Below are 25,401 nucleotides of genomic sequence, written 5' to 3'. Positions count from 1 at the left end.
TTTAGCACTTCAAATAATTCTTTAAAGTTTTTAGTATTAATGCATATAAAAACATACTCTTTTTCCTTCAATTCACATCTTTTTGAATAAGCGAGATAAACACCTAAGTTTTAACAGTGACTGTTCAAGTGTTAATTATTTTTTCGCCACATGAATTCTGTTGGTGTCCTAGTTTCTCAGCACAGTTCTCCACTATAAAATTACTTCAAAACATTAATATTATAACTTATAGAATGGAGGTGGTTTATTTTTTTCCCACATACAGGTTAACTGAAACTGTGAGAAAGAAGTGCAGCACAGCTTTTTCCAACCAGCACCAGAAAAAGTCTCAGATCCTGCCTAACATCATACTGTGATCACTGCTGACCGCAAAAAGAACAATTCGAAGACAAAACACAGCAAGCACCAATATCTTAAAACCATTTTTAAAATGTAAGATGAGTCTTTAAAGCATTCAGTGAGATTTGCAGGATCGATTAGAAGACTTTGCCTCCATGTATGTCCACACCATGGATCAGAAAAGAATGACTGGTAGAAAAAAACATCAAGGAACACAGAAGTACTTCCCATAAGCCTGACAAAAGTTGCCATGTTCATTAAAGAGAAATGCAGAGGAAGTCAGAAATATTCTAAACAATAACTTGGTTTCTGGTAGCTGCCATGTGTCCATCATTCCAGACATAAGTCCTAACTCCCTAAAGTCTGTATAAAATTTCCCAAAAGAAGAAGAGAAAACAACAGGGTTAATACATATAAAAACAGGAAGGACACATCCAGGAAAACTTTTACCACCCTAATGCTTCTTCCTCCTCATTTTATTCTCTCTCTTCACCTATTTTAATTTTAAAAAAAGAAAAAAATTACATTTCCTTACTGCTGCATATATCTCAAAGAATTAATTGGCTTGTTAATAAACTTTGGAGTTGCTCGAGATGGCCATACATGGCTATTAAAATAACGTTGAGCAGAGCGGAATCTATCAAAGCTTTGGTAAAACCCAGATCAAGTAACACTGATTACTTACCAGACCATTGATAAAAAAAAGTCTTGCTCCTCAAACACGGAAAACCTCATCAGTAAAAACTGATTGTACACTGTATCTATTTCTCTAAAATCCATTCTAAAATGCCAAACATGTTGGTCTCTTAATGAATCCCATTATGCCTTTGGACTACACCGACATTAATGCTCAAAATGTCCCATTAGAGTTTAAGTCTGTTTATTTAACCTTCCTATATATCTAGGAGATATCCATAAAATCAAAGACACTGTCAGCTGAAAGCAGTTCCACCTACTAATTTTGAAATGGTGGTATGGTCCTGGCTATCTTAGGAGAAGGGGGGGATTTTTGTTTGGGTTGGTTTTTTTTTTTTTTTCAAGGAACAAATTTTTTTTTTTTTCCCCTTCCATCTCAACTTTGTAGCACATCAACAAGCCACCATCATCAAAATAACTCCTGGAAAAAAGGAGACAGAGTGAACAGCTGCAGATTCCTCATAATCACTGGTAAATCTGCTCAACAAAGCAGTAGTGCTGCATCCCATAATCCCTACTCCAATGAAACCAAACCTATGTCCACTGATAGGACATAGGAGCTTGTCACTCAGGTACCATGCTGCGGTAGTATCTGCGATGCACTTAACAGAAATAGAATTAATTGTCATCGTCTAGAGAATTGATCCATTAGCACTAGCATGTTAGGCTGTGAGAAAAAGAAGACATCACTGGTAATGCTGAGGCTTATCTTCTCTCATGGAAATACTTCAGAATGTTCTTATATTAGGAAAGCTTTTATACCCTTCTGAAACAGTACGTAGATACCCATTTTTGTTTCACAAGCTTTTGTGTTCCACATCTGTTCTACTCTTTATAAATATTGGTCTAAAGGAAAGGTCAATGGCAAAAGTCTACAGATACATTCAATATCAGGCAGACTTTTCACGTAGTCAAGACGAGCCAAAGTCTAAGAACTTGAGTAAGCCTAGAACAAACTAAAGGCCAGACGTATGTGATTAAAAAAAAAAAAAATCAAACAAAAACCACACAAAACAAAAACACAGCACCAAAAAACCACCAAGGTGTTAACTCTCAATAAAAATTCCATCTAAGGAAAAAAAAAAAAAAAGGAAAAAACCACCCATGCAAAACCACACAACCAAACCCTCCCAAACCTAGCAATTCTTTTAATGTGTTAGATCTGCCATTGTTTCCTTCTTTCTACAAAAGAAAATGGAGCATACATTACTTCAGTTACAGATTGTTTTCCCCACCTTTCACTTCTTCTGAACTTTTATTAGGTAGCTACAATAAAGCTCTAAGTATCATCAAGTGCAAGTTTTTGATTAATCTAGGCAACATTTTCAGTTTAAAACAAAGTGTTTAACTTACCCTAAAAAACTGAACTTAGGCTAATATCCTGTCCAATCCTTTCCTGTGATTAGTATTACCAATCTTCTACAAGCAGCTACATAATAGTAGATTTCAAATCTTTCTTTTGAAGAACTCCTCTGTACTGGACAAATGGGTAGAAATTATAATACAGAATAAGAGAAAGTTATAAAAATAAAATAGTAATAGGAAGGTAAAGAGTTAACAGGTTTTGTAGAAGTCGTCACATGTCACAAACCTGTTGGAGTTATCAGAAGCATTGGTGTAGCATACATTCAGTTTTTAAAAAAAAAAGTTTTACAAGGTCCTTCACCAATTGCTTGGAAAAATTACACTGCAAAGTCATAAAGGGCAGATGTCTCGCATTAATAGATGCCCAGGAACAAGGATCTGTATAGTGAGGTGGTAACATTTGCTAACAGAAGAGCCTCAAACCTAAAACTGAAGGCAAAGCTACAGGCTCTCAGTATCCTCACCAACCAAGTGATAAAATATTAAATAAAATTCAGTGTTGATAAGTGCAAACCGTACACATTTGGCAAAACACAAAACCACTTTTATAACATTGGACTTAAAATTAGCTACCATCGCTCAGCAAATAAGTTCTGGTGGCACGGTGGAGAATTCAGCTCAGTTCTCAGGGTTGGTCAGAAAAAGAAAAGGGAATAGTAAATAGTAGTGCTTAGTGAAGATACTGAAGGAGAAGGCATCGTTTTGTCCTTTAACAGTCATTAGCAGCTGCTAACAAACGAAATGTGAGGCTAGAATAGCACTACAGCCTTTCTTATAAATTAGAGGCATTCGACTTATTCAGGGAAAAAGAAAATCTCATTAAATCTCAGAGTGAGAGATGGGTATAAAACCCAGTATTTTTCTTCTTGGCATAGCCAGGAGCCTGTGGAGGCAAGGCTACCCTTCACTGCTACCTAGCTGACCTCCTCTTTCCCCTCCTCTTCTCACCACCGTCCTAAAACACCTTCTGGTCCCAGTGTGACCAGGACCTTGTTCTCGCCACGCTCATCCCCACACTGATAGCAAGATGACACAGAAATCACCCCTCATCCCTACCACAACCAAGTCATGGCAGCTGCGTTACAGTTAGGCCCTCAAGAGGAGGAAAACAGCCCCTGCCTGAAGCACTTTTTAGCAGCCATAGCACACCCTCCTAAGTCAACCCCACTCAGAAGGGCAGAAAAGAAAGGATGTGGGCAGAACAAAACAATCTTTTATGCTTCACGTCCTAAAGGGGCAGAGTACAGCATAGATCAGGCTGCTCCCAAACTTGAGAGCCAGTACAATAGCAAGCACTAGGGGGAAAAAAAAAAAACCCCCCAAAAAACCCCAAAAAAACTAGTTAGGGTCACCTGGGATGCAATTTAAAGAGCAGCACCCTGATGTATGTACATACATATATGCACAGCTCCTCTCCTCACTTCTGCTAAATACAGCCTTCACTAACGAGTGTACAGTGGGGCAAGCACAGACTAGCCAGAAGATCTTTTTTGATGGTACAACGGGCTCTATCCACGAATTCCTTGGGCTGGCTGGCATCAATGACTTTGCAGCTGCAAGATGACTCTAGCTGTACATATACTTCTCTGGCTTCCCTTCTTCTCTCATCATTCTGCTCATAAAAGTCTAAACCAAGGTTAATCAGCAGCCCCTGGCTTCAAAATCCTTCTTTAGGCCAAAAATAAAAGCAAGTTTTGCCCTCAGTGAATTACTTCAGTAGAGTGTTTTTTCTTAGGATTAGTTAACATTAGCATAAGATGTTCATTTGGCTGGTAACCTAAAACTATTATCTGAAGAGATTGCTGCTGCCATCTACTGACAACTTCCATTACAAACAAAATATAAAGCAACTTAAAACAGAGGTTATATTCTAAAATGAGACAGACGGATTCAATAGAAAAGCCCAGTATGCACAAACTGGCAGCCAGGCTACATTATCTATCCAACAGGATAATGAAGCATGAATAATACTTCATATCAGGCACAGACCCCTCTCAGTGAAGGAAAAGTTTAGCAACAGTATCCTGACACACCGGTTTACTGCCTTATACAGAAGAAAAGTGATGCAACCCATTGTTTTTGGGGGTGGTTTTTTTGTTTGTTTGTTTTGTTTTTTAAATAAGAAGTGGAGGGTTCTTCCTTTGACTACTAGTCACTCAGCACTAAAGAAATGTAGGTGTACTATTTCAAAGATCAATCTTTTAACTTTCTTTCACAACATTTTCTCTTAGGAATAATATCCCAGTTCAGATTAATATAATCAAAAGTGCCAGTTCTGTGCTTGGTTTGATACCGTTTTATCTTCCTAAGGGGCTCTTTGCTGGAATTGCGTTGTGAAGTCAAACAGTTGCATAGGCCAAGGAGCTCTTCCAGCTACAGTCGATACCAACTTCAAAACACAAACCAAAACAATTTCCATGATTCCCTTCAGCGCAGATTCACAGATTGCAGCAGGAGTCGTCTCTTAGTGTAGCAAGCTAATCCACTGGTATTATTAGTCTTCCTCTATCCCTAGGTTTCTTTCATGTGTCAAGAGCTAATATTCAATGAGATAACTGCCAGGTATTTTAGTTGCAGTCTACTCAGCTAGACACTGCTACACGCTGTCCGCTCAGCACTTGCGCAGAGAGTTTCAAAGCCTTTCTTGTTTCCAATATAGCTATCAGGTCATCTCTCATCAAAACCAGACAGCTGTAAGAGTCGCCTCTAAAAACCATAGCTTGCATCGCAAAAATTGTCACCCAAGTCTCCCAAAATACCGATGGAAGCTAATAGAGTCCTGATCTTGCAAACTTATCTCAACTAGTCAATGCCTACTCAGCCCCAGGACTCTCTCTGCAGCCATGCGTGAAGCTGCTCAACAAAAACATCTGCCAGACCCATGCGCTTTGAGAGCCACCACAGGGTTCACTGCAGCACCAAATACAGCAAGAGCCAGTGAACCAAGACAGAACCGCATGGGGATGCTCTATAACCTTTTGTTAAATACAGTTATCTACACAATTGTCTATTCTAAACAAGATTGGTGCTTGATTACTGCCAATCATGTAATTGTAACATACACAATTCCATATACTATGCAATTATACCAATTGCTGCAGGAATAGTGAACACAAACAACTCTAAAAAATAAAACCTAGCTAATTCCATTAGATAACACTTACGAATTCAGTCATTTGTTCACATTAAATGTTTATATGTATCACCAGAGCACTTACAAACGCAGATCAAGGACCACAGGACCCTATGATATTATCCACTGTATAGATACCAAACACAGATGTTAAACCACAAGAAAGCCAGAGAGTTTATACCCTGCAGACATGCAAGCCCATGTCAGCCTACATGAGAGCTAATGAACATTAAAAAAAATGGCATTATCATTGTGAACTTCTTGTAAGCATCATAGCAAAGAAGATTTGTAAAGGCAGAACTTAAAGGAAAATAATGAGATTACACTTTTTAGTAAGTATCTTGGTTTAGTACTTCCTTGTTGGTTTCACAGATCTATGAAAGCAGGCACTGTGTGCTGGACACAGCTCAGAAACAGAAGAACTTTAAACAAAGACCAGGTAGGGTACTGGAGACTGGGAAAAATCTTCACAGTGAAAACAACTTACAAAAGGAAGGACGCAATAGTCATATACAAAGGAAAGAGTAACAGTCAAAAAAAAGGCTAGGAAAATTATTTTTTCAAGAGCTCTAATGAATATAACCAAATCTCATCTTTCCCAAGATCAGGAGAAGGATATTTCAGTAAAGTAAAATGCAAAATAAGATTATCCCAGTCCAGAGTTTTAGGTGATCGAGAGATGGAAAGAGTGCTCTATCTCAAAAAGAATCTGCAAAACACAGACGTAGCCAGAACATGAATACTTCGAAACACATTCCTGTTGAAAGCAATGCTAAAAATGGTATGAGCAGCAGGAAGAGAAGTGATGTTTGCTTCAGCCATCAAAAGCAATGGAAGGAAGAACTTGACAGGAAAGATTAAGCAGCTGTTTGATTCCCGCTGAAATTTAATTCATGGCTAAATGCACAGGAAGAGGTCTCTGAAAGGCAAGATGAAAGCGTAGTTTGGACAAACAGGTATCGAGGCAGATCTACATGCAATTCAGTACTGAAGAATATGTAGGTTTAAGTTACATTTTTCTCATATATGCTTCAACTCTAGGTACAGGTACAGCACATCGTGAATCCCCCAAAAGAATGAAGTCAAAGGAAGAAGTTGAGAATGACCAGGAGAAAATGAAGTCACAGTCAGAGAGCGAGCTAGCGTTTGAAGCGGCAGACAGTTGCACGAACAAGAGAGATTCTTCTTAGCTCTCGTTTGGAAAAGTTTATTCAAAGGAGGTTACTAAAAGACTGTTCTGTAGAGTGCAAGGGATAGCAACGGGACCAGAGAGGATACTGGGATGGAAATGCAATGGGTGACACTATAAACAAAGTGGTAATAGACTTCAGATATCAAAGAGAGTAATGGGCACAGCTGGGGAAGCAGGCAGGTCAAGGACAGGTAGGCACAAAAAAGGAAGGATTAAAGCATGCTTATGCCATGAAAAAGCTAAAGGAAAGGAAGACATTATGGAACAAGTTAAGCAAGAGATGAAAGCGGACACAGAAGAAAACCAGGAGACGGAATGGAATTATCAAAGCAAGCACAGGTTATAATAAGAAAGGTCTGCCTCCGACAGCAGTGGAAGGGAAGGGAGGGCTTCATTATCTGGAGAGCAAGTCAGTAACATCTGGAGGCAGGAAGGAGAAGCAGCAAGATAAGTGAAGGAATCAAATAAGGCAAAAAGGCGGTAGGGCTTGCCAGGATCCTGTTAAGCTGCGGGGGGGAGGTGGCGGGAAGAGATATAAAGTCTTTCAGTTCATAGTAAAAATAGGAGCAAATAATTATTCTCATTACTTGATGGTGACAAATTGCATTTTCAAGTACTGTTGGAAAGTAGACTGCAACAACAGTCAGCACATATGCCTTAGTGGTACTGCACAGACTCTCAGTAACAAAAGCTCAGTGTGCCCTTGCTACCCCAAGGAGACACGGCGTTCTGGTGTCACTGGGCTTGCGGTGGTCTGCAGGACTCCTGAAACACATGGGTCTGAGTCAGCACTACAACTGCTTCAGAGGAACAGCTACTAAGGAAATCAAGGGTTATGCTTGTCTGCTTACTGTTCTGCCCCAACTATTCCAGACAACTTCACGCTCCCCACATTATCCCTTCATGAGCAGTGTAAAGACAGCAGCCTCCTCCCTCCTAACGCTACACTGGCTTTACGTACATTATGCTTACTGAGGTTTTAAGGCTAGAGTTTACAGCATTCAACTAGCATAGAGTTCTCTGCATAGCATTCTTCCAATCCAATATGGCTAAAACCATCAAGAAATCATGAAAAAAAGAAATCTACTGTTTAAATTAAGGCATGCAAAAAAATCAGCATTCTAAAATGCCTTTACAGTATAACATAAGGGGCAACACAACTGGTTATTTAAAAATAGGCCCGGTGTAAGTAAGGGACTTTAAACATATACAAGATATCTCACTGACTTGAATGTATGACTACAGTAACAGGGGATAATACCTTACTAAGGCAGGTTAAAAAGCCCACATGGCAACATCCCTTCTCTCAACACAACCAAATTCATTTGAGTTCTTAACTAAACACTGCCTGATACTTACGTATATGCACATGTGTGTATTGTTATATACATATAAAAACCTCATTCCAACAGTAAGAGGACAACCCACATCTCAGTTAAGTGCAGGCAGAAGTACACACAAGGTTGGGGCTGAGAATGCTCAGAAACACACTAAGACTTTTGAGCCATGTAAGGGGTGATACGGCTTCCAGATCTGTCTATGCCACAGTTTTGTCCTTTTCTGCTTCCTTCTCTATTTAGCACACTTCCTACTGTAAATCAAAATCTTACCAACACAGCAACAACATATTTCACTGAAACTTACTGAAGGGATATTATATTACATAGATTCACTTACCTGCTTTTCAGCTTACAGACATTGCAAAACATGGTCATAACCAATATCGTACATGTAATATTTAGCCAAAAAACACATCAGCAATGACGTTCAAAGCAACGCTACACAGTGCAGCCACACTTGGTCTGGCTGCTCAGACCTTAACACTTAAACTGATACAGAGCATGCTCTAGAAAATTGAAAAATGGTTTATAAAAAGTACATCCTTAGCCAGAAGAGACACTTTTATTTCAAGCTGTCCTGGAGAGATCACTGACTTACAGAATGCTAAACCACATACACAGAGAAAACCCCGTAGTCCAACAAACCAGAAAAGACTCCACAGCTTCAATATAAATAAAGCAATCTCACTCTGTAAGAATATTTAAAAGATACCAAATTGGAAAGGAAAATACTAAAGCTATACAGCTATGTTGAAATGCTGAAAATACATTGCGTATGCCTGCCTGCATAGAAGATTCATTGATACATTCTCACATTTTTATGGCAGAACTTACATACAACTAGGCCATGAAAACCTGAATAACATTTTCACAGCTGCATTACAATGTAATTCACATCAGAACCTCAGAAATATGTCATTATTCTATTATTTCTACCTTGCACGTGGTTCTCTGGTTATTGATTTATGAGTCAATCTGAAATCTTACTTTGAGGGTTTTTTGCCAACTGTTAATAATACATTACACTTGTGATAAATGCTGTAACAACATAATCTATGTTAAGCTTTCACAAACATTGCAAGAAAGCTTGCAATTATTGACAGCACAACCATTTAGATTTGCTCATTAATCTTGTCCACAAAATCTTAATCCCAACAATGCATTTGGTTTAAGGAAAGGTAATCCATTACAAGAGAAGTCTCAAAATATTCACCACCTTTTACTTCATTCTCTCTGGCATTAGGTGTATTATAGCACTCCAATTTACACCTATGTAGTTAAGTCTGTCATGTCTTCAATATAAATCCCTTGTTTTTAGGGGGTTAGGAAACAAGGATTCACTACAGTACAAACATGCCATACAAGTTTCCTACCACAACATTGTTTAGATTAGAGAAAAAAAAGACAGGTTTATAATTTTATGTGTGAAATATGACTGCTAATTTAAGATACTTTCAGCACTCATAATAGCTTTTATTTTAAATACGGTCATCCATATAACTAAACTTCTTTCCTTCTACATGGTAGTTTTTAAAAATCAATACATCATAAAAGTCTTAAAAGGCAACCTTTCACACACAAAAGCAGCATGACTTTATTGAGCCAGTGCAGGGACAAACTGACCTAATAGATTGGAATGGTTACCTCCCCAGGATCATTAAACCACAAACTAAGAAAGATTTACACAATAGACACTAATGACTCTCCTAGAGAATCCACTACAGACTATTGATCAAAAATCCATTTTTAAATAAATTCTTAAATACATATTTAAAAATATATAGGAGTGTCAAAATGTTTACTCAATAAAACCTAATGGGCCCTCTGGAGCTATTACTGAGATGCAAAAAAATAATTGTACTTTTAGCGTATCTTTTTATGTGTAGATTGCAAAGTAATTTACAAAACTGGCTAAGTATCAGCATTTCCATTTGGGAATATTAGTATATGGGAAAATGAACCATAAAGGGGTTAGGTAGCTGCTTTCTTTACTCCAGTAGCAATCACTCCAAATTCACACATATATAGCAAACAACAGTTTAGGTTTTTTAACCATGGGGGATGGTGGCGGGGGTGGGGTGCGGGGAAGAAATCCAGCCCTGAATTGGCATGAGGATTAAATGAGATTGAGAAAGGTTAAAGTAATCCGTTTACTTCCTTCTTGGAAAAAAACCCAGAAAATTATTCTGAAGGACCTAGGAACAGAAAACAAGGAAATGACACAGCATGACATTTGATATAAAAATATGCACTGTTCTTAAAAAAAAAAAAAAAAAAAAAAACAACCAAGAGAAAACCATCGCTATGAATTCTGATCTGTAATTAAAAACAAAACCAGTACACAATACTGCAATCCCCGGAGAGATCTGAAACGTCTAATCAAAAGTCCCCTCCTATGCCAATGAAAAAAGGCACATAAGTATATAATACTTATTATACGCATTAGCAACTGTTGCTCGGCAATCTTCCTCCCCGTTTCCCACTCACACGAGTTCTGGAAGAAAGTACCTCCCAGGCTAGAATTGGATAGACTCTAAAGTAAATAACCCACATACCACATACTTTAGGTGCAGCACATAAGATTTGGAACTAGAAAGCATTAACTGTTTTGAAAACACTATCTAATAATACTATTTTTAAGTATTTTGGACTAGGATCCATAAGAATTGCTCCAAGATTAGCATAATGTCAAACTTTTCTCTGGAAGCCCTGTCACACACTAGGTTCCCCAGCCCAGTCACACTGCTAACCACAGCTTTAGGGAGCACAGTTTCAAAACAACTGCCTTCAAAAGCATCGTATACTGACTGTGTTTCGTAGGATGCAAATGCACACATCTGCCACTTCCCGAGAAGTGGACAGAAAGCCTACACATGTAAACTCGAGGTTTTAGGACTTCACACAGGAAGGTATTAACAACATACAGTTCCCACAGGGGATCGTATCTGTGGTTGGTTGACCTTGGCAGGCTGCCACCCAGCTGCTCTCCCACTCCCCCTTCTTAACAGGACTGGTGGAGAAAAAATTTAAAAGCTCATGGGTTGAGATGAAGACAGAGAGATCACTTACCAATTACCATCACAGGCAAAACAGGCTCGACCCAGGGAAAATTTATTTAGTTTATTGCCAATTAAAATAGACCTGGATGGTGAGAAACAAAGACATGGACTAAAGCAGCTTCCTCCCACCCCCCTTTTTCCCAAGGCTCAACTTCACTCCTTCATTCTCAACTCCTCTATCTCCTCCTTCCCACCCCGCAAGTGGCACAGGGGGGATGGGGAATGGGGTTGTAGTCAGTCCATAACAGTTCCTTTCTGCCACTCCTTCCTCCCCACACTTTTCCCCTGCTCCAGCATGGGGTCCCTCCCATGGGCTGTAAACATTGAAGACCTGCTCCAGCATGGGTCCTCTCCATGGGCTACCGTTCCTTCCAGCAGAACCTGCTCCAGTGCCGGATGGCCATGGGCTGCAGATCATTCAGGGCATATCCACGTGCTCCAGCATGGTCTCCTCCACAGGCTGCAGGGCAATACCTGCTCCTGCACCTAGAGCAGATGAGCAGATCCTTCCTCTCCTTCTCTGACCTTGGTGTTTGCAGGGCTGTTCCTCACACTTCCTCACTGCTGTGCAGCATTTTGCCCTTTCTTAAACACATTTTCCCAGAGGCACCACTTGCTTTGCTGATGGGCACAGCTGTGTCCTGTGGTGGGTCTGTTGCAGAGCCCCTGATCTTTTCTCACAGAGGCCACCCCTGCAGACCCCTCACTACCATAACTTTACCACCGACAACCAATACAATATGGTGAGGAACTAATCTGAAAAAAAAAAAAGAAACCCCAAAAAACCCACCAAACCAAAAAACCCCCAAACAAACAAAACAAAACAAACAAACAAAAAAAATCTCACACACACACACCCCCCACAGCCCCAAAAAAACCCCAAAACCACCCACCTACCCACACCACATAAAACCACACACACACCACACTGAAGTCTACAAAGGAAAAAAGTTTCACTAACACTAGTAGATGCTGGATTATGCCTCAGGCCTACAAGTAGGCCTACTTCTTAGCCCACTCAAAGTCCAAAATAACCAACTCCACTGCTAGACCAAGGAAAATAAGTGTCCTTAAGATGCCTAATAGGTTATTCTCCTGCATCCAAATATGATAAAGTGGACGAATAAACCACATTTTTTCCCTACACTGAAAATGTACTGCCACGCTACTTAAGATTTACAGCACAAATAAATTGGGAAGCATCCCTTGCAATTTCATAGAGAAGAGTCTTCTTATACAAGTAGTATAATTTATGTACATTTGAACTAGAATGAGAGCCTGTCATTAAACTATAAGCATTTGTATATGCAGACATGCACGTGCCTCTGACAGCAATTAATGAATAGCAGCAAATCAGTCTTCATTTCATGACAGTGACTTCTGGAGTTAACTGTTCAGCATTCAGATGAGCTTCTAAAACATCAGAGTTACTTTTCTTCTGTGTCAAGGCATAAGCCAAGTCAGGTTCCAGCAACAAAAATAGGAACATGGCTTCATCAGTACTTCTTTCACACACTACATTACTTGAATTAGCAAAGGTTTCAGTAGGATATTAAAAAGCAGAAAATTGGCAACTATGCTTATGAAGGTGCTTAATAACTTTTACAATAAGACTATTTTTGGTTATTATACTGGCAAACTACACTCCCAAAATTCAAACTATGATTTCCTATGTAAAGAATCTGCTTCAGATAGGATGCCTGTTCATTTCTAGAATGAGATAAGGGAGGGAAAAAAAAAAAAAAAAATACAGGGCACACTCCCTTCTGTCCTCACAGCACACAAATTGCTTTGGTTTTACTTAGTATGCCTATAAATTGCATCCTTTGAAACAGGGATTTGAGATTCAAGAGAGATCTGTCTTTGTCAAAGAAGCTATCCTTTACAGTACCAACAGATGAAGCCTCTGAAAATGACAGTTTTACAAATTCTTAGTATATAGGCTGACTAGGAAGTGCTACATTATTTAGTTTGATCTATTGCAGGACACTGCCCTTTAATCACTCAGTGGTCTCTGTACTGAGCCTAGTAAGTTGTGACATTTTAAAACTGAGCACCCACTATATCTCACCACACTTGGGTTTCAGTGGCCAATCATCCTGCAATCATTTGAATTTGTCTGCCTTAAATTTCCAAGTTTTTCTCTTATTGTGACCTCCTTAATTAAAGAAAGTACCTGATAAAATCACCTTTTGAAAACACTTTGACATTAATCAAGTCACCAGTCTTTTTGATAAGCTAAAATTTGCCAAATCTCCCGGTTCCTTCCATAACGTCTGCACATTTTGAAAGCTTTTTTAAACAAGGAAACCAGAATAAGATGCAGTTTTCTAGCACTGACCTAGACATAGAGATAAAAATCACCCACCTATTTAACTGGCTCAGTCAAACCACAGCATTTCAAGGGGAATTCCCATTTATTTACTGCAAGCCTAAATCATTTCAGTAACAAGCCATTAATTTGTGTCTCATCCTCCAAGTTTCTCAAAATACAGCTTTGCATTCGAATAGCCTGAGTGGACCTAGTGGGTTGGTTGATTTGTTGGTTCAACTGAGATTGCCTCATTCTATCCATCTGCACCTCACCTACACATTAAAAAGAAAGAAAGAAAAGAGAAAAAAAAAAAAACACCACCACACGCTATATGAACCTGAGTACCAATCCACACTAAACCCTCTAGTATAGTAACATTAATTCTCTAAATCTCCAGAGCCAAACTGACAGCTACATTTGATTTCAGCACAACTCTCCTACTCCTCTCTTCACAGTTGCAAAGTTGGTGAAAATATTTCCTGAAACCGTTTTACAAAACGCCAGAGGCTCCCATGAAAATAGGACGCTTGGAGGAACACGGAATAGGAGAGAGTAGTTTGAAACTTAAAGCCCTTTACTAAAAATAGTTCCTGCAAGTCATACAGCAGAACAATAACGTATGAGGGTGCAACAAAGGGGTAGCCATGAGCTTGCTTTCATCTACATAAAACTTGTTGGTCCTTCTACCACCCAGGGGAATGCAGCCATATGAAACTCAAGCCAGAGAAACCTTTACATCATACTGTCTCATTTTGTTTGCACACATACAGAAATCTATCACATGCTCCTGAACAGTGCTTTGAAAGCAAATACTGCTTTAAAAGTATACCATATGTGCACATTCATCACTATATTAAAATAAGCCACTATATCACATTGAAAAATCTTTCAAACAGAATATACAATCTGTCGAGCAGTACTATCATTTCCGTCCAACTGCTGGTCCATACAGTATAAAAATATCCTAGGGGCCAATTATAAAATACTGTTAACAGGTAAGTATCTCAAGCTTCACACTACTCCCTAGTTCTTTACAATCCAGTGCTATTTTCAGGCAACTACAGAAGCAGTGTTCACAATATCAGACAGAAAGGGTAAGAAAAAGAGCAATTCCACACGTAGTACTTGTTCCTTCCAGAGAATGAGTGGCCTCGACTCCTAATAAAGCCGATGGCAAATGAGGGCAGGCAGCAGCTCCTGCAAGACTTCCATTGTGTGTCAGGGTCAGACCCTATTTTAACAGGCCCTTCGTTTTAGGCATATAATTGCTCTTCACAACAAAAGGAAGAGAAAAATAACACTACTCTTCATAACAAATTTAGTTACAAAACCACACTAAAAAAAACTGTAGTAGGGGTCTGAAATTGCATCTTGAGCATTACCACAATACCTCATTTAGCAGTGAGATTTTGCTTTCATTATTCCAGTGGATGTGGTGGAGTAATTCTGGATTTAGACCCATGTATGAGCAGAACCTGGCCATAGACTATTTATGATTCAGCTGAAGGATGTTGATATCATGAAGAATACCTAGTGTTATAGAAGGCAAACAATGGATTTTTTTCATCTCCACTCTTCTAATAATAGTGATTTTTTTTTTGTTCCTAAAAGCACAATGCCAATAGCTATCATGAAAAAGGATTACTCAAGTTCTCGCAGATTAGACTAACACATCAAGAAAAGCAGTAGGAAAATGAATTACCTTATTTTTCATTAGAAAAAGCAGATTTCCTTTCAGTCGGCACCATCTCTCTCTCGGTTCTGTATGCAAAGAAGTAAGAGATTAATAAAAACAACCTTTTGTCTTCACACATTAACTGCTTCTTAAAGAAGATGCATTAGTTATAAAGGTCAGAAAAGAAAATCATTAACAACCAAAAAAAGCCAGCTTCATTCAGCAGCTGCCTATGTACAACATGCTGTTAAATGCCAAATAACTTCCCAGAAGGTTTCTTCTACTCTGCAGCTGAGAGAATTGGTGACTGCGGCATACGCTCAACGGTGTTTTCTCTGCCTTTCTCCCTCTTCCTCACATGGGAACAGAAACAGCCACTTTAGCATGGAATGGATTTTGCTTCCATCATTTCAAGAGATGAAATAGAATCCTTGTTAAAACACAAAAACATTTACTATTCCACTTAGATTAGAACATGCTAATCTGAATTTACAATTTTCAGAAAATAAAAAATGAGTAAATGAGACCTAAATATTTACAGTCATTTTGCTATTACTATTTTACTACATTTTTTAAAAGTGCATAACCTATGGGAATAGCAACATATTTGTGTTTATATGCACATGCAGGCATGTAATCAAACTTTTAAGAACAGGGAATGTTTCAGAACTTCAGGGTCAGCGAGTGGGTCAAAAAACTTTAAAAAGTTATTTTTCCTAAACTAGCCACTTTTTAAATTGCATCATTTTTCTTTTTAAAAAAGCACTTGTGTATAAATCTGTAGGTATAGATACATGTACCTATTACAGACATATACAGATATAGATCTCACAGACAAACCCTACACCAGTTCTTAACAGAGGAAGGAATATTTTTTACACAAGATGTATTCTTTTTTATAGGGCACATGAAACCTCATGTCTCCAGACAGCAGCCAACCTCAGATTGCTAGGGAACTGGAAGAACAGCTGTACCCTAAGGTCATGTTATTCCACAGCTGCCTCTGTGGAACTCTTGTACTTCCCTCAAAGCTGGCCACAACTAGAGACATAATATTGACCAGGGGGATGTTTTATTACAGTAAATAAATAAATAAAATTATCTTTTCTTCTTGATAATTTCAATTAAGATGTTTCAATAGGCAACATTTGAAAATCAGAATAGCTTTTCCCTCACAAGAAAGTGGAAGGTTTACACTCACAGGCACTGGGACTTACAAAAACTGTTTTCAGTTATAACCTGGTTTTTGTTTTTTTTTTTTTTTTTAGAAAAGGAATTGAAGTTCCTGGATCTTTCCAGACCTACTAAAGTGCAAGAACAATACAGAAAAGAATGTAATATAAATTGATGCACATCCACCAACTAAAAATCTAAACACAGTTATCAGATCCAAGTATGTTGTTTTACAGAACAAGTACAGGACTCTGCTAAGACTAAATTCCATCCTCCAGAACCCTGTGGGCATCAGAAGGAAGGAATCCTATCACATTCACACTGCAGCTTTTTCTAATGAAAGATATTTTCATATAGGATTGGGAAAGTCACTACCTTGTAAGTGGGAAAAATAAGCAAGTTCAAAGATTGACTCAGACTAATGATGACAAGTCTATCCATGGATAGTATATACAGTGACCAAAATGCCTTGAGAGAAATGACCCTTCTCTCAAGGGGTCATAATCTGATTGCTGGGAGCCCGAAGGATTTACTGGGCAATAGGAACATCCTACATATGCATAGTTTCTTAAACACGTTCCTAGAATCTACCACCACTGACCGTGGCACAGATAGCCCACGATACTGGGCTAAATGGATGTTTGGTCTGTCTCTGGTCAACCTAAGGTTTTTAGTAGCAATAGTAGCACTCAACATATTCTTAAGTGAAGAAAAATTCAAAACATCCTCATAAACATCAGATATTCACTGGACAGGGCTTCATATGCTTCCTACAATGAGAACACAGGGAGAGAATCCTGTTGAAGAACCCCAAAGCAGCCAGAAATGGATGCTCACTGGTACTCTGTCCAGGAAGTTTGCTGCATCCTCCACAGGAAACTCTGCCCCTTTGTCACTAGAAAATGCATTAAATATTCTGAAAATGTGGCACAAAATTTTCTCAGCCCCTTATAATAATTGAGTCTGTGCTGGTTTTGGTTTGGGTTTTTTTCCCCTAATAAAATAAAAGTAAATATAATCACAATGAAGATCAGCTGGGACAAGTGAAAACAAAACATTTGTCGTTGCCAAAATTATTGTATTAGGATTGATTTTACAGCTAAACAGGAGCTATTTCCTAACAGCTACCAAGGGAACAGACATTTATTCAAGCTTACTGGAAATTGAAAGACATTTAAAATACGATCATAAAAGCCTGAAGAAACCTGCAAAGGAGGTGGGAAGTGAGCCATGGAAAATTTATAATTATAAAAGAACAGGTTTTGGGGGTGGGAGGGGTGGGTCCTGAGGAACTGGATATCTAAACTTTAAAACATGGCAACTAATGACTGGTGACTAGCAATCACTAGTAGTAAAAAACACTCTTTACAGGAAAAAATAATAATGTTAAGGACTGCATACTGTTTCTCAGGTACATGACAAAGGAAACTTGAAAACTGGAGCAAACTAAAGAGCTGGCTTTAAACTTCTTTATTTAGAAAGGTATTTAGCACCACTCAAGCATCAGTAATGAAGAAAACTGAAAACTCTGAAGTGTATGTGATTAGTGAAACTGTAAGCTGACAACTGCAGAAAACATGCGCATCAACCATGGGTAGTTTTCAGTGCAAGTCATTTTTACCTATTAATTTTTCATCCCCGACCACTCTGCAAATCTTCAGTTTTCCTTCCTTGTCAAAACAACCTGATGGTCGCCTGGCCAGCGAAGCCAGATCCTTAGCATTGAATCTCATTGGGTTGCCAGGGAAGAGGATGAAGGTAAGAGATGGAGGAGGACAATGATGATGCTAGTTAGTTTGCTGAAGCTGAGCAAAATCTAGGCAGCAGATATGAAGGTCAACTGAAATATTCAAAACAAAACAAAAAAGAAAACAAAAGATGCTGCTGTTTATTGTGATTTCCACTCTGTTGCACTCCAAACACTGTACTTCCTTTCATAGTATGGGAGCAGGGTAAGTAATAGGGGAAAACACCCAAGATTACATAGGTGACATCTTCTCCCCAGACACTTGTTAAGAAAGGAAAATGTAGTTTTGTTTTCCAGTGTCTCTACAATCTCATGCAGAAGCTGTAATTTTATGTAGTATTTCCACAGTTTATCAATACTGCTAAAAATATATTTTGGCTATAGGCATATAAATAACTAGAAAGCTCAAGTAGGCATTCATGGGGCAGGGGGAGGGGGAAAGACTGCCTTGTACTTCCATCTCCTTCACAGGAACAATAACTCTAATGAAATACAAAGCGTTAACTATAAAAGTTCACCACATACTCAAGTATTCATGTTTTGCTATACTGACACTGATTAGGACACTGAGTGCTTCCCTTTTGTTCATGGTATATTCTAACAGTTTTCCATTCTTTTGGAACATTTTCTTCTGTGTTTTCAGAACACGAGTTGTGTGTCCCGTCTCCCCCCCAAAAACACAGTTTTCATTTATTAGAACTACATTTACTGAACTCAGTGAAAAAATTATACTTGACACTTATATAAGAGATCTTAGTTTCTCTCAGAGCCCCTCCTCTGTTTATCTGAAATTATTTTAATATTAGGTTCAGTATCTGTAGTTTTGACCAGTGGAAGTTTGGAAACAAATATTTTTGTCCCAATTGCAGGTAACACAGCACCATTTCACACTGCTTGAAGGACAAGAAAATAAGGCCAGAAAAGTAGTTCTAAACAGATCTTCCTTTCGATCCCCAAAATATTCTATGCTCTTAATATCCAACCCTTTTGTAAAGGCCTTTCTCAAAAAAGAATTCTTGGTTATCACTTTTATACAAGTATCAGAAGTTTGTCAGGTGGCTTTTAATACTCCTATACACTTTATAAAAAAAAACAACAAACAAAAGCACCCAATCCTCAGCACGTGGGCTTCAGAAGCCAGTTTCCGTCTCTAAATAAGAAGCCTTTGTTCTTCAGAGGACAGCACTGACATCTTTATCTGATGGAGAACTACAACTCTTAACAATTCCTGATCAAGTTCCTCTCAACTGTTGAGCTGAAGGACAAGTTACACCTTCCGCACTGTATCTTTCTGTGGGCCCCTTCATTCCCACTTTTCCCTTTATATTCACTTTTTTTGCTCAAGTTTATCCCTCAGTCAATGACTGCTGCTGTGTCCTTTAATTTCCAATCACCAAACCACAACCAATTCCAACAGCACCACAACAGTGAAAGCAGACCATGCTTAACTATTACTTTGTACATATGAAATATGGCCGAGCCATAAATATGAGGTTCAGAAGACAAATCTCCAAGTAATTTTTTCCTCCTAGGAGGGTTCTACAACTCTATGGAGAACTGCCATAAAGCTAAAAGCCCTTTTAAGTTTCCCTTTCATTATCAAATAGCCTTGCAAGCAAGAAATAGAATACGTGCAAGCAGCCCCAACACATATCTAAGCAGTAAAAGGCTGCAGCTTCAACTTTTCCATTCATTCCCACACATACACCTTCTTTCTTGTTTTTCCTTTAGCATCAGCAGCTATACTTCTTTTTTTAAGCCCATTTTCATGCCTTTGACTCCATTTCATAATCTTGTTGAAATTATAACCTCATAACGTTATGGTCATCACAGAACCTGACCTGCAATTTATAACACACAAGGATGCTGCTGTGCCCAAAATGAGCTAGTGACTCCAACGGAGGCTCCATGCAGGTGCAGCTGGCTGGCTATGTTTTGTAAATTGATAGACTACAACTGTGGAAAGATGAGTCATACAGCACTTACAAAAAGGATATTTATCATACACCGTAATCTAATACTAGAAGGATATTCATCATTGAAGACCAAATCCATTGGGGGGACGGGGGGAGGCAGGGGAAGATGCTGGCTTGGCCACATGATGCACAAAACCCAGCCACGATGACCCTTGCAAAAGGCTTACTAGGGTATACAGGGACTTTGGGACTGGCAGTGAGTATATTCCTACTAGCCTCTGTATGCTGAGTGAAATTAATTGTTGGGTTTGGTTTACAGCCACAGACGGTATTTTTAACAACAGAGCACACAGTGTTTGCAATAGTTTGCAATTAGTTTTTAAGAAAAACAAACATAAGCTTGGCAAGGTAAATAATTTTTGTGATCTCCAACTGTGCACTGTTTTGTTATCGGCTGGTCCGCTCTCAGGCAGATATCTTGCACACCTTTCACATAGCTCATTGGTAGCCTTCTTGTTTCAGAGAACACAGTTCTAGAAATTCAACTGCAACCTACTTAGTTATTGGTTTGTGAACTAATCAGTTTCAGTCCGTTTTATAAACACCTTATAAATCTACCCTAAACAGCATCTTCAGCTACATACAATTACTTTAGATTGCTTCAATCTTTTTGAGTAGCATGGAGGAAGTCAGACCCTATGAGTCTGGTCCCAGATGGAAGAGTCATTGAAAACCATCAATAACTGAATAAAACCTATGCTATCAAAGCAATGAAGGTTACTGACTAAACTCTAATTATGCTTAAATGCAGTAATTACTGTAATGTATGGACATCTGTACTCCACATAGAAATGCAAAACACAGAAGACCAGGGGATGAGACAAGTTGCAAACTGCTACTTAAGAAAACTTTTGCTTTTCAGCAAATGAAAAAACAGAGCCAGGTAAACAGAACATTTTGGCTTTCTGGAAACGCTATTAAAAGGACTAAAGAAACTCCAGGAGGAGATGTGCATATTGATTTTGTTATTTTTCACCCCAAGGGAGATGGTATATCTCTTGCACTCATCTATCAGTAAAGTGGCAACTGTCTAGAAATTCATTTTATCACGTCTGTGCATCACTTGCTCTGCATATGAGCCATAACATGTAAATCATGTGGGACAGTAAGAGTGGTATACAGCAGTTAAAACCCTTGAGACAGCATGCTTCAGTACATACAAGCCAGTACCAGTCTTGAAATGCAAGGCAGCTGGGCCAGCTGAGTTCCACAGTGATTACAATGAAGGTGCCTGTTCCCTGGAAGTTTGCCAGAGAAGCTAAACTAATCTGACAATGTCTGAATATTATTCAGACCAGAAAGGCATAAGAGATCATGGGATTCCAACTTGGGTTTCACTTAGAAACTCGATGACCATCCAAAGGCTATCGCAGCCAGTGTTGACACAACAATAAAATTAAAGGTAAAAAACCCCCTGATACAAGTGTCTATCTTTGGCTGCAGCACTGGGTCTCCTTGAAGGAGCGTAAAGACTTTTTAGCTCAATAATTCACTTCCCTTCTGTCTCCATTTCGGAATAAAGCTGTCAGTCAGGGAAACTACTTAGTCATGTAGGGCCTTTAAATGTTTCTCCTAGCTAAACTCTTTCCTAGCATGAACTCAGATAGGAAAGATATTATCTTCCGTTATTTAATACTGGTGGTTCAAGAGATAGGCCTTATTTAATACTCGTGGTTAGAGAGAGAGAGAGACACGCTGAATTTGAAGTCCCTCTCAACATTCTTCCCCACACAATCACCACAACGATAATTTATAAGGAAACCAGACCAGTCAATTACTTTGCAAGTGGCCAGGAGAGAAAGAGGTGGAGGAGTCTATGTCCTTGGAAGCAATAATTTTAGAACAGTTTTGACAGCTCACAGACCACAAAATTTATGAAGTCTCTGCTGGATGTCCCTTGTCCTCCTGCATTTGCAATTATAGTTTTCATGATCACTTTCTATGGACATGGAACAATCAGAACTATTTGATTTACGAGACACAGAAAAAGAGCTGAGATGTATTGTAACCTTTAAGCACCAGCCATATAGTTGCCCACTTTTGATTATCACAATGGGAGAAATGTACATTTTTTGATCACTTGAAGAGATGTAAACCCACCTCTGACCCTATACGTAAATGTCAGAAGTCAATCGAAACTAATAGTGTGTAAAAGTAATCTTAAATTACAAGGAAGTTTCATCATGCAAGACCTGCACAAAATTGACTTCAGCACCTAAGACTACCATGAAAAAAGCTACACATTGAAACAATTTGCAACTGATCTTCAACTCTCGCACCCCGCAGGAGAGCTACTAAGACGTATTTTATTAGTTTCGGTGAGCCACCAAGCTGCAGCTGTTGAAAGCAGGAAGCGCAGGAGGCCACTAGTGCCAATACGAAAGAGTAACCACCTTCATGGCTGCATACACTACCCTGAAACAACACTTTCAGCACTATCTTTTAGGTTCCAAGTTTTCTTAAGTATCTTAGGCGCAGTTCAACATTAAAGAAATTAGCGCATAATACCTTGCAGCTTTCATTAGCACTGCATTTAATTCTAGATATTTTGGTAAAGTGTTAAAACACAAGCTTTCTATAATGATGCAATCTCCTAAATCTCTAAAACAAAGGCAATAAAATTGGCTGCCCGATTTCACTACTTTAGCAAATCCAACACAAAGAAAAACACTAGAACTCATGTCTGCAAGTCCTCAGAGACCCTGCCAAATACATTCTAAACTTCCCTTCTCTTCCTTTGAAAAGGTACAGTATTTTTAGGTCACATCATTTTGTATTAAGAACTTCTTTAATCTTTGGAACACATACAGCGCAGGAAACAGCCTTCAAAAGGAAAGCTGCAAAATTAGTCCACAATTTTGTCTTCAAGAATTATATTCTTTTTAAGCAAAGAGTTATTGCTAATTCCACATACTGTCTCTTTTTCGCCTATAAAGTAATTACTAGGCCATAAAATATAAATAAGACACATTATGCCCCTCCATTAAAATTCTCCATTCTATCACTGATCCCTGCACAGTCAAACAAAACACTAAGTTTTCTGTCTCGGATTGAGGAAATAAAGAGTACAATGTAGAGTCAGCAAAAAGAATTAATATATGACAGGAGTTGCAAATATGCAGATATATTGATATATCTAAATGAAAAGTTTGAAAATCTAAACTGTATTTAAGTTTTACCTTGAAAATCATTAAGGAAGAAAACTGTCCTGGCTTACATAAATTCAGAGACTGTATTCCAAAGAAGGTTTCAGGGGATCTGCAGATGGCAACCTTAATACAAAGGGATAAAACAGCAGGGGAACATTTGTCTTACAACAGAATCTTCCTTTTAGTATTTTTTTTTTCCCCCTCACTGAGGTAAGATAGGCAAGATCTATATACCAAGTATCACTAAATGCTAGGTTATCTACAGAAGGTATCTATTGGCAATATGAAGTTATTTCTTTCTATATGAAGTTAAAGATGCATATCAACTGGCTGCATGCAGTCAAGCTAGCTGATTGTACCCATAGAAAATTTCAGTTTATTTCTAAATTTTCAATCTCTTCACTTCTGTCTCCTGGCTATCTTATTTCCTACTAGCAAGATCAAAGCCAAGCTGATCATATATTGTTTGTAATTTTCACTTATACTTTGGTAGGCTGCCAGTACTATCGTAATCTATTTGAACAGATTATCATCTTAAACTAGTTCAAATGTTGCTTCCTACCATTTATCAGCCATTGTGACCTTCCAAAAAAAAAAAAAAAAAAAGAATAAAAAAATGACAGGCCTGCAATATTCAGCAAGTTAATGAGTCATGTCACTTCCTAGGACACCCTTTACTGAGCTTTCCTAGTTTGCATAAAACAACAGTAACCTAGAAAAACAATTTTGAAAACTTTTTTTGTGTATAGAGGGAAGGTAACAGAAACATTAAACAGTTATCTGTTTTTCCCAATAGTACCAGTGGTCATTTCAGTTGTATTTTATGCTGAAACACACACATACCATATTGTAATAACTTTTACACCTTTATCCTCCCAAAGTTCTCAGATCTGTCACCCTTACCTCACAGTGCCCTAAAAAATAACATAGGAGCTCCATGCTCCAGCTCCATGCCTCTTCCAAGGGAGGCATGACCTTGCAATGGCATAACACAGCACCACACAAACCAACCAGCACCCTTGTATCAGTATCACTACTGTCTGCAAGTCCCTTTTAAAGTCTTAAAACTAACAAGACCTTGCAAGCAAAGTATCTATTGAAAAAAGCTGTGAGAGGTGAGGTGTTCTATTGGAGATAGATAATGAAAAATAAAATGCTGGCTTGGCTTGAAGGTATTCCCTTCAGCTGAAAAAAAAGCAACCATACAGAACAGCTTTGTCTTCCCTTCAGCTGACAGAGTCCCCAGTCCAGCAAACTCCTAAATGATTCATGTAGTTTCCCAGAGTTCAGATGTGACCTTTCAGAAAAAAAAGACATTCTTGCATTTTGCTTCCCCTAAAAAGAGTAATACAGATAAACACTGCAAATAGGTATAACCTGGCACACCCACCGAATGATGTACTTCTGCCTACTGATACTGATCCAACTGAAAACCAGCTCTGTGAAAAAGGAGTCATTTATCAGTTGCTGGGAGTTGCCCCATGTAGTTCATGGCCTAACAAACTGTACCACGCAAGGCAGAGGACTGAACAAGAATGAGACTGCTGCCTTCATCAGCACGGCCACCTTACCATGACTCAAAGTGTTCAAACTGCAACTTCCCTCAGGCTGTGCTTGAGCAGCCACTGACCTGACACGGGTGCAGGCTCCTGGGGAAAGGGAGCCCTTCTTCCCCATGGCAGCACTAGCCCTGATGTAGCCACACAGTCAGCTTAAAGGAACTTATCTGGATGAAAACCAACCTAATTAAGCTGTTCCCCGATCGGACTGGCTACCTGGCTGCAGAAATGCCAGTGCCAGCCCAACACAGAGGACAAAAATGTGCACCCACAGGTAATCTTTCTGCAGATAACCACAGATGTGTCAGCTTAGTATGATGGTATAACTGCAGCCTTAGGACAAAATTCACGTACAAAGGAGTTCAAACATAGTCCTTACTCAACAAGGTTCCTGGCAAATCCAAATTAATCCATGAGCTTTTCTCAAATCTCCAACTATACTTTCAACCAACACTGTCTTAAATTCCTTTCTCCCACATCTGCTCAGGTGACTGCCTGCCCAGCCACACCGCCTTCCTTCCACTGCTGAAGAGCACAACTGCACTGGCTATAACTTTCTCTCGGACCAGCAAGAAAGCTGGATTATGGAAGTTATCCACTTTAAAACCAATGCTTGAAAACAAATACCAGAAGATTAAGTCAGTCTTCCAAAACCCTATTCAAAGGTGACTACACCAATTAATG

The 25,401-nt window shown here is 38.8% G+C and overlaps 1 protein-coding gene across 5 annotated transcripts in view; it reads right to left on the bottom strand.

Moving 5' to 3' along the window:
* Positions 1 to 18,121, bottom strand: part of INPP4B (inositol polyphosphate-4-phosphatase type II B) — a 290,171-nt gene extending 272,050 nt beyond the window's left edge. For all 5 annotated transcript variants that reach the window (XM_050895911.1, XM_050895913.1, XM_050895915.1 and 2 more), the window contains exons 1-2: positions 17,908 to 18,121; positions 15,141 to 15,199 (exon numbers count right to left, since the gene is read on the bottom strand). In XM_050895911.1, the coding sequence (XP_050751868.1) occupies positions 15,141 to 15,199; positions 17,908 to 18,019 (171 nt within the window). In that variant the 5' untranslated portion in view covers positions 18,020 to 18,121. The remainder of the gene's footprint in view (positions 1 to 15,140; positions 15,200 to 17,907) is intronic.
* Between the last annotated feature and the right edge of the window lie 7,280 nt (positions 18,122 to 25,401).

This window comes from Gymnogyps californianus, chromosome 4, assembly GCF_018139145.2.
Source record: "Gymnogyps californianus isolate 813 chromosome 4, ASM1813914v2, whole genome shotgun sequence".
Taxonomy (NCBI): Eukaryota; Metazoa; Chordata; class Aves; order Accipitriformes; family Cathartidae; genus Gymnogyps; species Gymnogyps californianus.
This window is presented reverse-complemented; position numbering and strand designations above follow the sequence as displayed.